Here is a 13568-nt window from a genome sequence, read left to right on the forward strand (position 1 = left end):
GTTCACTAAAAGACTACTCTCTTTGAGTTGTCTTGCAAACACAACCATTTCATCAGTCAAGTCCTCCTGAAGCTTTCTATTACAGGAGAGGAATAAATACTTAGTAGGACTTCTCAGAGCAACCGTATAATCTGAAAATGAAACACCTTTATCCTTTTTCTTTATGACGAAATTTATTAAAAGGAGAAGAAGAGGAAACATACATAAGTTGCATACTAAATGCACAAGTTTATATATATATATATATATATATGGGAGGTTCAAACAAAAGCTTTCAAAGGGTTAACATTAGCACACCTAATAACATTAACATGTTAGACCAACTGGTTACTGTTACTACTAGCCAACAAGGAATATCTTCAATCCATGTGACAGGTATAACCTGTTAAACTGACTCAATTAACCAAGCGAATCAAGTTCGTGCTTTGCAATTCAATCTCGATTCTCTCCATTTTCTAGTCAACTTCTCACTAAGAAAGTAGACAAAAGTTACATGTCCAACAAATATGAAAAACCTATGGAACCGGTCTAAACCGACCCAATACAGACTAAGCAGCTGAATTCTGGTTGCATACCAAGAATAAAGCGTTCAACTCTGCTTGAAACCAAATGAAACCAGATTCAGTTCCATCGAAATGAATTCAAACTGTTGAATTCATCAACTTTCAGAGGAGGTTGGAGGACATTATGTAGGAATTAATCTTGGTATCAACATTTGCCAAGATATTGCTCTTTGATAAGTTTAGGAGGTAACTAATGATTTGTTCATGTAAGCAAAAATATTTAATTTTAGGATTAATAACAAAAATTTCTCCCGAACTATAATCCTTGTAACACTTTGCTCCCCGGTTTTTAAAATGTAACATCCATTCCCCCTAAACAATGAAATATTAATAAAAAAGCCCCCTCCGTTAAATTTTTAACGAAAATTGACATTTAATTAATTATTTTAGGGGTATTTTGATAACTCTACGGTTTGAATCTAACACTAATTTAAAATTAATTTAAATTTAGACTTTTAATTATTAAACATCCATCATTAATTGTATCATTGGGAGTGAAGAAGATTTATTTTTTTAACTATATTGTATGTAAATTAGACTAAAAAATTAGGATGCGAGGTATAAAATAGTAATTGTACTCTAAATTGTTTAACAACTATTATTTATGTGACACGTGTTAAAAACTGTTAAATTTCTTAACGGATGGGGCATTTTTGTTACCGTTTCATTGTTCAGGAGGAACGGATGTTACGTTTTAAAGATCAAGGGACATCATTTAAGGAGAATTTTTGTAATTAATTTTAAATTTTAAAGTGCTATTCGTGATAAAATCACAAAAGTATAAAGTTTTAAAGTGCAAAAGGGAAAAAATGGTATGCAAATAAGGTTATTTTTGCAAGATGAAAAATTGACCAACCTTTTTTCATTTTCATTTTTTAAAATTTTGCGAATATTTCCACAAATATCGATGACATATGTGGATGTTCATGGATGCTATCAGCAAATAACGATATTTCTTGGCATTTTCACGGGTGACTGAGAAAAGGAAGGGGAAAAAATAAAGATCCTTGCCCCTAATAATTTAGTCTACGCCTGAATGTAGGCTGGCTTTCAGAAGAGCAGAGAAAATACACAACTTTTAGCCACAAAACCTTCCGTAGCATAAAGGTGAAAATTAGCAAGTCCCACCAAAGACATTTAAGCTTCATTTCAAATGTCTTTCAGCATGAGCTAACAGCTCAGCAGAATTTTATTTACTACTACTTAAAATGGTAAAATGTTGATATTGGAATCTTAATAATACACCACTGGTTCTTGTGTGCTAAAAGAGTATTAAAACCAATAAGTTTTCTCTTCATTATTACAACAAACCCTCAACAAATAGCAATTAAGATACATGAAATTTTACTTAGGCACCAAGCAAACCATTCACCTTATTATATTAGCATTTCTTTTTTGAACAGACAAAAGGTTTCTACTTACTTCTACTTGGCAAGACATTATCTATGTATAATTATGCGTGTGTGTGTGTGTGTTTTCAATTGCATTTATAGATTAAATTCTTCAATGGTCTAGCTACTCGTTGATAGCTATAAAAGGAAAAGAAACAAAAAAAATTACGTACCTATGCTTTTCTATGTGCGCTTGTGCCACAGAATCCAGTTTGATGGGAGCTGAAGAATTAGCATCAGTAGTCTCATAGGCTTTATCTTCAATATTTGAGGCAAGCCTATAATATGGTTCAAACAAAACAAACTATAAACGCTAAAAAATCACTATGGAGCTAAAACAAATCCAATGAATCAAACTATAAGAAATTAACTTACACAGATCTCCTTCTTAGTCCATCAGAAGGGGTAATCTGACTTTCTTCTTCTGCTGCAGGATAACTTCCTTGAATAGAAATACCTTCAATAGACTCTTGGGGATCTTGCACGCTAGGCTAAAAGCATAAACAGCAACATAATTAGTAACTGGATCCCGCTTAAGTAGCAAACACCTAATCTCTGAACATCAGAACGAGGTGTGATCATCCCATGAGAGAGAGAGAGAGAGAGAGAGAGGGGGGGGGGGGGGGGGGGGGGGGGTGTGGTGGGCGGGGGGTGGATCCTAGGTTAAATGTACAGACATAGCAAAAGGGTACATTCACAAACAACTGCCAGAGAAGGGAAATCCAAAAATCGAAGAAACTGAGAAGGGAGAGACAGAGTGTGGCAGTGGAGTGTATGAAAAAGAGCCCAAATGTAGTGGATTATAAACTAAAAGAGTAAAAGGCAACAACAAAGATTTTTATTTGCTCAACAATTAAGTATGCACGCACCACCATGGAAGTTAATCTGGAACTGGAAGCAACAGCTTCAATCTTCTCTGAATAATCACTCAATACAGCCTTTGAAAGTCTGAGAGTATACAGACAAATTAGCCTACTCTATGTCCACAATGACAATTTATGCTCTTTAAAACACAGATACAAAATTATAAGCACTGGAAATAAAATAAACTGAACACTTAGAAGGTAGTCTAAGAAATACATAAGAAAGTTGTATTGGATAGGATTTCTTTTTCTTTTTCTTTTTTCATACATTTGGACTTCTAAGATCTTGGTTCAACAATAAATCATTGAAAAATTAAATTAAGGGTAAGAAAAAGGCAAATACACACACATCAGAGAGAGATGGATGGAAATGGAGCATTAATGTTAATTGAAATCTTTGAATAAAATAAACTTTTGGACCTTTTCCCAACATCGAATAATACCTTCCTGAAAAGAACTAATTGAGAAGTCCCTAAGTTTCTTTTAAAGGACACTTATTTCAAGAGGTCATAAGCATCAAGTTGAAATTTACACATAAAGTACTATTAGCTTCAATAATGTTCAATAAATCCATAAAAAAATAGACAACGTTAACATATTATTATCCAAATGCCTTGACGTACAATGCACACAGATTATCCCCGAGGATGGTCTATTAACATAGCTACTCGTTAAAATCAGCAAGAGTCACACACGTAAATGGGAAAATGGTAACTTCTGCATAAAGCTTTTAGCTCTAAAAGAGCCTGGGAACAGTGAACCAACAACAGAATATACATAAGTCACTGTCGTCAAAAAACTAACTCCCGACCCTAAGTAAACTACCAAATCAACAATGTATCCATAAACAAGAGTAACTCAATTCTTGCAGGATTGGTGACTTTCGTCCCATCAGTTTGGTTACCAGTATTTACAAAATTATTTCAAAAGTGTTGGCTGAAAGATTTAAAGATGTCTTGGAAGATACTATTGCGGAGGTTCAGGGTGCTTTTGTTGGCGGAAGACAGATTTTAGACCTTGCACTAATAGCAAACGAAGTGGTGGAAGATTACAGATCCGGAGGAAAGGAAGGAGTTGTTTTCAAGATTGACTTCGAAAAGGGAAGTTTCTATGTGCTTGAACAAAAGGGCTACGGAGATCGTTGGCGAAAATGGATTCAGCGTTGCTTGTTTTCGGTCTCATACTCAGTTATGATAAACGGAAGACCTAGGGGCAAGTTTTCAGGACCTAGAGGTCTAAGACAAGGGGATCCCCTGTCACCATACCATTTTATTTAAGTAGCGGATGCACTATCCAGGCTAGTTGAAAGAGCGGTGAATCAGTATCTTTTCAAACCCATGCAAGTGGGCAGATCCGATGTGCATGTTTCTCATCTGCTATTTGCAGATGACACCTTATTCTTCAGCATCCCAGAAGAAGAAAGTTTCTCCAATTTGTTGTCTATTTTGCAAGCCTTTTGCCTTGTTTCTGGGCTCAAGATATATATCGAAAAGAGCGCTGTTTTCGAAATTAACATTCAAGAAGATAGGCTGTCCTCCATAGCAAATCTTATGGGATGTTCAATAGGAGAATGGCCAACAAAGTACTTGGGTTTACTGCTTGGTGGCAATCCATTGCAAACTTCTTTTTGGGAGCCGGTGGTTGTTAAAATTACTAAAAGGTTGGCAGGCTGGAAAAAGGCTTTTGTTTCCAGAGGGGGCAGGCTAACATTGATTCAGTCAGTATTATCCTCTCTTCTGGTAACTATCCTTCGCTTTTCAAAATTCCCAAGGGAGTTGCAGAGGAGATTGAGAAGCTGATACGAGACTTTCTTTGGAAGGGTTATGATGATGGAAATGCTGAGCATTTAGTAGCCTGGGAGAAGGTGTGCAGATGGTTGGGGATAGGAAATATAGTCAAAAGAAACGATGCGTTACTTTGCAAGTGGTTGTGGAGATTCCCGTTGGAAACAGGTTCGCTTTGGCACAAGGTGATAAAAGGAAAATATGGATTGAGTTCTAACAAGTGGGATGCTAGAGTCGCTAATCGAGTAACTTATCATTGTTCCTGGAAGGCCATACAATACTATGCTGAGGATTTCTTCCAACAAGTTCAATGGAAAGTAGGATCCGGAAATATAATCAGATTTTGGGAGGATATATGGTGCGAAGAGATCTCACTTTCTAACAGGTTCCCAGCCTTATACAGATTGTCACTAAGCCACAATCACTTTTTACAGGCCACTAGACAAAGCGAGGGGGAAGAGCATTTCTGGGATTTCAAATTTCCTAGGAACTTATTGGAGAGGGAGGCGGTAGAGGCTTCGGGTTTATTATCAGCTTTAGAGGATTTTCAGAGATGGGAAGGAATTCAAGATAGAAGAATTTGGAAGGCTGATAATTCAGGCTTTTTCTCTGTTAAATCTTTTTCCAGTTTTCTGATCGTAAATCAATCTGCCCCGGACTTCCAATTTCATGATCTTATTTGGAAAACCCGAGTTCCTACTAAAGTTAAAGTGTTTTGTTGGTTATCACTACTTGGCAAACTGAATACTCACGATGCTTTGCAGTCAAGGAATCCATTCCTTTGTGTTTCTCCAGGTTGGTGTGTACTTTGCAAAGAAAGTGGAGAGTCGGTGGATCACCTATTTTTACATTGCCCATTTTCATACAAATTATGATGTTTGTTTCTCAAGGAGATGGGTTCCATCTGGGTGATGCCAAAGAGCTGTATAAAGCTGGGAGAATTGTCATTCGGTGCAGGTGAAAATAATACGAGGAGTGTTCTTTGGAAGGTAGCAATGATGGCTATATGGTGGCGAATATGGTTGGAGAGAAATAGAAGGATTTTCGAAAGGCGTGAGGAGGACAGTATTATCACTTGGGATAGAATCAAATTGAATATTGCACTATGGATTCATTCTAATAAGGAATTTTGTGACCTTCTGTATTCAGACCTTGTTAGAGATTGGCCATCCTTCTAAATAGGTTTTTGTTTCCCTATTTTTAAAAGGATTTTGGAATCCTTCTTTGTTGTAATGTTTCTCCCCATTTTTTCTTCAATAAAATTTTGTCCTCGTTTCTTTTTTTGAAAAAAAAAAAAGCACACACAAAGAGAATATCTGTAATCACAAGATTACAATATGTCCCATAACTCTTTCCACGCAAGACTAAAACTGTAAACAATGCCTTAAAAAAGAGTTTGATAAGGATTACCAACTCTATCAACGTTTCTCACCCATATTTTCAACCCGTCAAGTGATTGCCAAAGCCCCAAAATAGTTGAAAATAGAAATACGAACAAAACATTTTGGTTTAAATTCTTAATCAATCAACCATTGAAAGAATATCATTTGAAAAATATTGAATGAATATAACTTTCATAAAAACAAATATAAAACGAAAAGGAATGACCAACCTCGGTAAGCCTTCCACTGTTCTTTCTACCGCTAGTTGTTCTAAAAGTTCTCTTAAAGTGGCAACATACTGCAAAATTGCATCATTATATCACAATTTACTCATCTCATTGCACAAAGACAAGAAACAGAGACAGGAAATTAAATAAACTCATCTCATCTCATCACAATAAACTCATCTCATCACAATAACAAAGCTAATTGTTAACTTCATATCATCTCGACCCACCAAGGAAACAAAAGAAAGGAAATTAAATAATAAAAAAAACGATAGAACCTCAGAGTTTGAGTTGAGGACGTACATGAACAAGCTTTGCCTTGTTCTGCTGCTTAGGCGCAGCAGCAAGCAATCTCTTTAAATTAACCTCCGTTTTACTAATTCCCATCACAAAAAGCTACACACACACACACAAAAAGCCCAAATCAACTAGGGTTTGAGTTAGAGATCGAAAATTAAAACAAATATCATTTGATGAAACAAAAATTAACAAGAAAATGACATTCAAAGACTCACTTTTGTGTTAAATTATTCCGAAGTCTTGAATATTTCGTAAAATTTTACTTCTTAAATGTCCTCGTAAAGAATCATGTAGGTCATTAATCTCCTCTAACTCATGAAATCAACCTGTAAATGTGAAGATTCAAACTCAGCATAACAGAATTTCTTAATTCAATTCCGCACAAATATCTTACCGCTTTTGACCAAAATCGAACAAATCAATCAACCCCTAAAATTCGCCCAAATATCATACCCGATTCCAGAAAGACACGACAACTCCACGGCGGCACGCGCGAAACCGTCTTCACTCCCTGTCGATCGATGTTCTCAAACTCGGCGAGATCAACAAACGGCACCGAATCTCCACGGCGTCGTTGATCTGAGAAGAACGAGTTAAATCCTCGGCGTCCTCGATCTGAGCCGAACGAACGAATCAATGGAGGTCGTCGCCACGCGTGGACTCTATAGCCAGCAACGAAGCTTCGCCGGAGGCAGAGAGAGAGAAAGGAGAGACACGAACGTCGCCGTCGTCGTGCGCGGGAGAGAGGGGAGAGCATCAATCTTCGACCCTGGGGGGAGAGAGTGGACGACGGGTCCGGTGAAGAGAGAGGGTTGGTTGATGACAGAGAGGGGGCCGGAGAGAGAGAGAGAGAGAGAGGCGTGAGTTGAGAAAAGAAATGACGAAGGGGGAAAAGCTGAACTACTTGAGGGGTAAAAAAGACATTTTAAAAAGTAGATTAAAACTGATTTTATTTTTAAAATCACAACTATATAAAAGAGTGAAAACGCTTAGCAGCGTAGCTCGTTTAATTTATTGATTTATTTTTAATTTGAGTTAATATGTAATTTTATATAAAAAAAATTTATTATAATAAAAAAATTAAATGTAATTATTTTTAAGATTTTTTACTGTAATAAAACTTAAATTTTAAATTTAAATCAGTAAAATAAATAATGTCTTAACGTTTTTTCTTTTTTTTGTTTGTTTTTGGATTTTTTTTATTTTTTATGTTCTTTTTTTTCTTTTTCTTTTCTTCCCCAATATATTATACTCTTCACACTTATCTTTCTTTTTAATTTTTTTCTTTCATTTACCTTTATTATTTTTTTTCCAAATGTTATCCTACACATACGTTTTAGTCTGATAATGCTCTAATATATTGTGTATTAAAGATCATTCTCATAAATTTCTTTTTAATTGTTCGTTTGTCCCATTAAAAATAAAATTTCTAAAAATATGTCCATACTCTTTTTTTTTTTCAGCCTTCTAGACCATTTCTTTTTTTTTTTTAAGTAGACAGAAAATATTTAAGAATAGATACAATTCATGGTGAAAAGAAATTCAACCATATAATGTCTTTTCTATCTAAGGAGTAAGTGAGAATAAATTATGTGATGTTAAAGAATAAATAAAAAGATTTATCTAACTGGAAGAAAAAATAAAACATATTTAAGGACAAAGATCAAAAAAATTTTGGAGACATCATGCTGATCCTAAAAAATATAAGATTATAAATAAAAAAATGCATAAATCATAATCAACATTAAAAAGAGAGTAAAAAGATTGCCTATCTTAGGCCTCGTTCATTTCACAGATTCGAGTTTTCAGTTTTAGGTTTTTACAGTAAAAAGCTCTCAGAAAATATCACATCTAATTTTTTCTGCTACAGTGAAAAGCTCTCAAAAAATGTCACATCTCAGCCCGAATTGAAAATTCAAATCCGCGAAGTGAACGAGAACTTAATAAACAAAGAAATTCCAATAAGTTACTATAGTGACTAGACTGAAACAAACTTAGAGGTGTTGGAAAGACTGATACAATCTTATGAGGGAGGAAGTAAAGGAAGGTTGTTTAGACCTTTCCTACAAACATCCATATTTTCTAATTTGAAAAACATTAAAATAAAAAACAATAAAAATTTATATCAAAACCATGTCTATATATACACCTATATTTTGAGATGTACATATCTCTTACAAGTAATCAATTTAGTTTTTACATTCTTAGAATAACTAAAGAATATTGGCTCTAAGAACTATATTTAAGATGTACGTAGAAAAATTAAACAAAACAAGCATTATTAAAAGACATAAAATAATTAATCAGAGAGTTGAGGAGATTAAGGTTGCGTTTAGAATTCGTTCTAAAATGATTTTATTTTTTGTATGAAAATGAAAATAAAAACATTTTCAATCTCAGACAGAAATCATTTTTAAAAATGTGTTTGGTAGTTTTATCAAGAGATTATTTTCAGTGTAAAAAAAACTCATTAATGTCTCTCTTTCTCTCTCTACTCAAGAGATGAGAAAACAAAAACAAAAAATGAAAAACGACTAAAAGTTATTTTTCATTTCTCTCTCATTTTACACTAAACTAAAAAATCATTTTCATTTCTGTTTTTTATTTTTATTGCGCCAAATGCCGTTTTAGAAACGTTTTTATTTTTTCTTTCTCGAAAAACGGGATCAATTTCAAACACGACCTAAAGTGAATATGAATTAAAGAGCGGCTTTAATTAATAATTTAAATATATCATTAAAATTCATACATACAAGTGGTAGAGTATTCATAAATTAAATCAATCTGTTTAAAAATAATAGAAATTCATAATTATCAAGAAAAGACTATATTAGCTTAGTAAATATAAAAAAACAGTAATATTGCATTATTCGTTCACAGTTTTGAAATATACGATTGTTAATAAGCAAACCACTTATTTATAATAGAGGTCAATTAGTGTGGAGAGAAAACTAAAGTCTCGTTTATTTCACCGATTTGAGTTTTCAGTTTTAGGTTTCAACAGTAAAAAACTATCAGAAAATATCACATATAGCTTTTTCTGCTACAGTAAAAAGCTCTCATAAAATGTCACATTTTAACTTGAATTAAAAACTCGAATCTGCGAAGTGAACGGGTCCAACCGACAGATAAACAGAAGTATTATCCAAATTAAATTGGAAATGAAAATTTACTAACATAACCGTATGCATAACTAACAGTTTAAATTTTGAATTTGTAGGAACTGTTAGATAAGATAAAGACCAAATATCATGAGAAAACCTCCCAAAGGATAGCATTGTTATTTTTATTATTATTAAAATTTGAATGAAATAGAAAACTGTTTCAGTAAGCACAATCTGAGGAAAATTAAAAAATCTAGGTAAAAGGATTTTTAATAGAGATTCAATAGGGACTAGTACGTAATAACATAAAAACTTGAAGGCTTAAGAAAAATTCAATGATAAGAACTGTTGAAACTCCAGATAAAGGAAAATATTTAACTCTTATAAGAAGAGACTGATGAACTTGCAAAAAGAGAGATTATAATGGATAACTATTAGAAGACAAGAATATAGGGCAAAGTAAATGAATAGGAAGAACAGTGAATGCGATAAATAAAAGTGATATGTAATTAAGATGCAAACATTTGGTTCATAGATTAGAACCATGTGATTAGAACTATTTTCGATTTACGTGTGTTTTTTGTGAGAGAAAATACTGTAGCGAATCACGAACCATGATTCGAATCAGGAGACGAATCCCCCAACTAAACAACCCAGACTCAGGAGACGTATTCATGTAATCTCAGTAAGAATTAATCATAAAAACACCTGAATCTTACAGAGATCAAAACAGATGCTATATTGTTCACAGTATAATAACATTGCTAGATAGTCAAATATATATGCATACAAAAAGATTACACGACATAGTAGATACATAAAAGTCAAAAAGATCAAAATTTAGTCAAAGTTTTCGTCAAATGACAATGTAGTCGAAAAACAAAGAGAAGAAAGATTAATCAGAGAGTGTTTGCCTAGGGGAATGGGACTATGAGGAGATGGAATTATGAGGGTTTAAATTAAGGTGATTTTAATTTTAGAACCAGAATTATGATTCATGGTTTGAAATTGAAGTCTAAACCATGGTTCTGAAACCGAAATCAAAACTAATAGTTTGAACCATCCAAAACTCTGAGGGGTGTGGTTTTATTTTTTAAGGTTGCATTTGGTATGAGGATTATAGAACCGGAATTATGATTCTGGTTCAAACATTTGTTTGTTTGTAAAAAGTAAAAAATGGTTCTTGAAAACCAATATTTGGTTTGGATAGTTCTAATTCAAGATTTGAATCCTAATGTGATGTTTTAAACCTAAACCACCCAAAAAAATAACACCACCTCTCCCCTTGATTTTGGATGGTTCAAACGTCTGATTCTGATTCTGGTTCTAGAATTATGGTTTGGACCCTAAGTTCAAACCATAAATCATAGCTATAGTTCTAAAACTAAAACCACCTTGATTTGAACTCTCATACCAAACGCAACCTAAGACTTCGTTTGGTATGAGAGTTCAAACCAAAGTGATTCTAATTTTGATTTTAGAACTAAAACCGTGATCATGATTTTAGATCTAAATCATGATTCTAAAACCAGAACCAGAATCATGAGTTTGAACCGACCAAAACCAAAGGGAGTGGTTTTAAAATCAGAAGTGATTCCTAATTTAAAACATCACAATTCAAATCTTCAATCAAAACTATCCAAACCAAACATTAATTCTAAGTTAATCAAATAAGAACCACTTTTTACATTTTATAAATAAACACTAATTTGAATTAGAATCATAATTCTGAGTTCTAGAACTCTTATACCAAACGTACTCTAAGAGTGCGTTTGGTGTAATAGTTCAAACCATAGTGATTTTGAAACCTTGAACCAAAACTATGATTCATAGTTTAACCTTGAACCATGAATCACAGAACCTTGCTTTTTACTTTATGGGTAGAACTAGAAATGTGATTCCAACTTATGTTTGGTTGTCTTTTTTTCCAAGTATGATCCATGAACAACACAAGGACCAACATTTGGTCGTGTAAAACACGTTTGGGTGTAAATAACAAATATAATTCTTAATATAATATAAAAAGCAACCAAAAAGGAGAGAGAAAAAAAGATTACTCTAAAATTGTAATGAATAGCAGAGAAGTTAAAGATGAAAAAAGGAAAAAAAATGGTTGACAAAGGGGAAAAAAAGGTAGAACTTTCATCGACATTCATGAGGAGGTAAGAAAGACTGTCCAGCATCAAATAAGTAAGCAAATACACAATAGAAGACTACTAAACAAAGCCAAAAAATTTTCTAAAGTTTATAAGGACATAAATAGGAAGTTGTTAGAGACATAATTTTATAGAATAGATATAGGATCTAATTACTTAAATTCACTATCAAACTTGTTTCCCACAGCTTTTCTTATATTCTACCCACATTTCATTTGCAAGGCGATCCCTAAATCGACTCATCTCTATGTGGCTAACACTAGCTCCTGTTACAACTGGCCCCTCAGGGACATTGCCATCATAGTCATCATCATCAAATTCATCTGTATTGTTTGGATCTATTTCACTTACCGGTACACCATCACGGTAGTATTGATTTAGAAGCGGGTCCCCTTCACTAACTATGTGGATGAAATTATGTAATATTGCACACGCCACAGGGATCTTCACTTGTTTTTTCATTGGATAACTATTATTTGGACGCCTTAGGATAGGGAACCTAGCCTTCCAAACCCCGAATGTTCTATCAATACAATTTCTTAAGGATGAATGTTTGTAGTTAAAAATATCTCTAGGTCCCTGAAATCCACCGGTTCTCCTTCTATAATCAGCCAAATGATATGTCCCGCCTCGGTACAGAGCTAGAAAATAGTCATTGTTCGCATACGCCGAATCAACAAGATAGTACTTTCCTGTGTAATATACACGAATCAAGATTCTAATTTCAGCGACAATCCATAACAATAAATAGCCATAAAAAGGAATACAATCTAAAGTCTAACCTAGCGGGGGATGTGGGAACTTAAACCTAGGCGTTCCAACCGCATCCGCGAGCACTCGTGCATCATGTGCGGAGCCTTCCCAACCAGATAATATGTAGGTGAACTTCATATCGAAAGAGCAGGCTGCCATTATGTTCTGGGAGTTGACACCCTTCCTATTTCGATAAGCTGTCGGATTGTCAACACCAATCGGTGTACAAGGTACATGAGTCCCGTCAATTGCACCCACGCAGTTCTGTACAAGAATATAAAAAATATTTACACAAGTATCATATGGACAAAAGTATTGTGCTAATAACATGTATTAAATAGAAAAAAGGTTACCAAATGCACAATAAAAAAGATCAACACAACTTACATCAAACCATGTGCCATATCTATGACGATTGCCACGTAAAAAACCTTGCACTTTGTCAAAATTTGGGGGTTTAATGAAATCATCGTATAGCGCACATATAGCATCTAACACCTCACTAAAACGCTAGGATATTGTCTCCCCAGAATGTTGCCAAACATCTTGTGATTCACGGTTAGTTTGACTTTGCGAAATGATTGTTAAGAACACAAATAATTGTTCCGGGATGTTCATGTTGTTTGAGGGTTGTAACAAACCTCTCTCAGTTAGTATTTCACAAAGAATCATAAACGCACGTGGTTCCATCCGCACCTTGTTAAACATTGCTTTCTCATCAGTGCTTCTTAATAACTCATTTACCTTGTCTATGCCCCTTAGAGAAGATATATGCCTTGGCCGTCTTTCCAAGTCTAACCAAACATAAGTTGCTACAGCTGCACCCATGGCGGCAAGATATCACCTCCTACGTCTGCAGGATATTGTCAAGTCCCGTTTATCAGTAACTGGTGAAGATCTTTCTCTTTGCATCCTGTTACTTTATGGAAACCTATAGAGAAACATGTACAAGAATATTAATACATGATATTCGAGCATTTGTATAAAGAGTGCATCATCAACCTAATTGTAGAGTATCGGTGCTATGAAAAGCGAACTTCCACTC

General features: G+C 34.2%; 2 protein-coding genes across 2 annotated transcripts in view; both read right to left on the reverse strand.

Annotated features, from left to right (window-relative positions):
- Window positions 1–7379, reverse strand: part of LOC21392538 — an 8453-nt gene extending 1074 nt beyond the window's left edge. Inside the window, exons 1-8 of the mRNA XM_010112404.2 lie at window positions 6964–7379; window positions 6726–6836; window positions 6514–6606; window positions 6214–6281; window positions 2824–2902; window positions 2330–2445; window positions 2128–2232; window positions 1–76 (exon numbers count right to left, since the gene is read on the reverse strand). The exon at window positions 1–76 is cut by the window's left edge and continues 36 nt beyond it. Coding sequence (XP_010110706.2) covers window positions 1–76; window positions 2128–2232; window positions 2330–2445; window positions 2824–2902; window positions 6214–6281; window positions 6514–6597 — 528 coding nt within the window. The 5' untranslated portion in view covers window positions 6598–6606; window positions 6726–6836; window positions 6964–7379. The remainder of the gene's footprint in view (window positions 77–2127; window positions 2233–2329; window positions 2446–2823; window positions 2903–6213; window positions 6282–6513; window positions 6607–6725; window positions 6837–6963) is intronic.
- Window positions 7380–11938: 4559 nt separating this feature from the next.
- On the reverse strand, window positions 11939–13351 carry LOC112094354 (putative nuclease HARBI1). The gene is made up of 3 exons (XM_024174981.1): window positions 13268–13351; window positions 12553–12787; window positions 11939–12462 (listed from the first exon to the last, which is right to left on the reverse strand). Exons 1-3 carry the CDS (start codon window positions 13349–13351, stop codon window positions 11939–11941), a joined length of 843 nt encoding a protein of 280 aa, XP_024030749.1.
- Between the last annotated feature and the right edge of the window lie 217 nt (window positions 13352–13568).

Source organism: Morus notabilis, unplaced genomic scaffold (genome assembly GCF_000414095.1).
Source record: "Morus notabilis unplaced genomic scaffold, ASM41409v2 Scaffold640, whole genome shotgun sequence".
Lineage (NCBI taxonomy): Eukaryota > Viridiplantae > Streptophyta > Magnoliopsida > Rosales > Moraceae > Morus > Morus notabilis.

What these genes read in the sequence shown, in the direction of transcription:
- LOC112094354 (XM_024174981.1), bottom strand. Translation starts at nt 13,351, where the DNA reads ATGGGTGCAGCTGTAGCAACTTATGTTTGGTTAGACTTGGAAAGACGG. An exon ending in CTCTAAGGGGCATAGACAAG is followed by an intron (nt 12,788 to 13,267) that starts GTAAATGAGTTA and finishes ATTCTTGTACAG; the next exon opens with AACTGCGTGGGTGCAATTGA. An exon ending in GTTCCCACATCCCCCGCTAG is followed by an intron (nt 12,463 to 12,552) that starts GTTAGACTTTAG and finishes TATATTACACAG; the next exon opens with GAAAGTACTATCTTGTTGAT.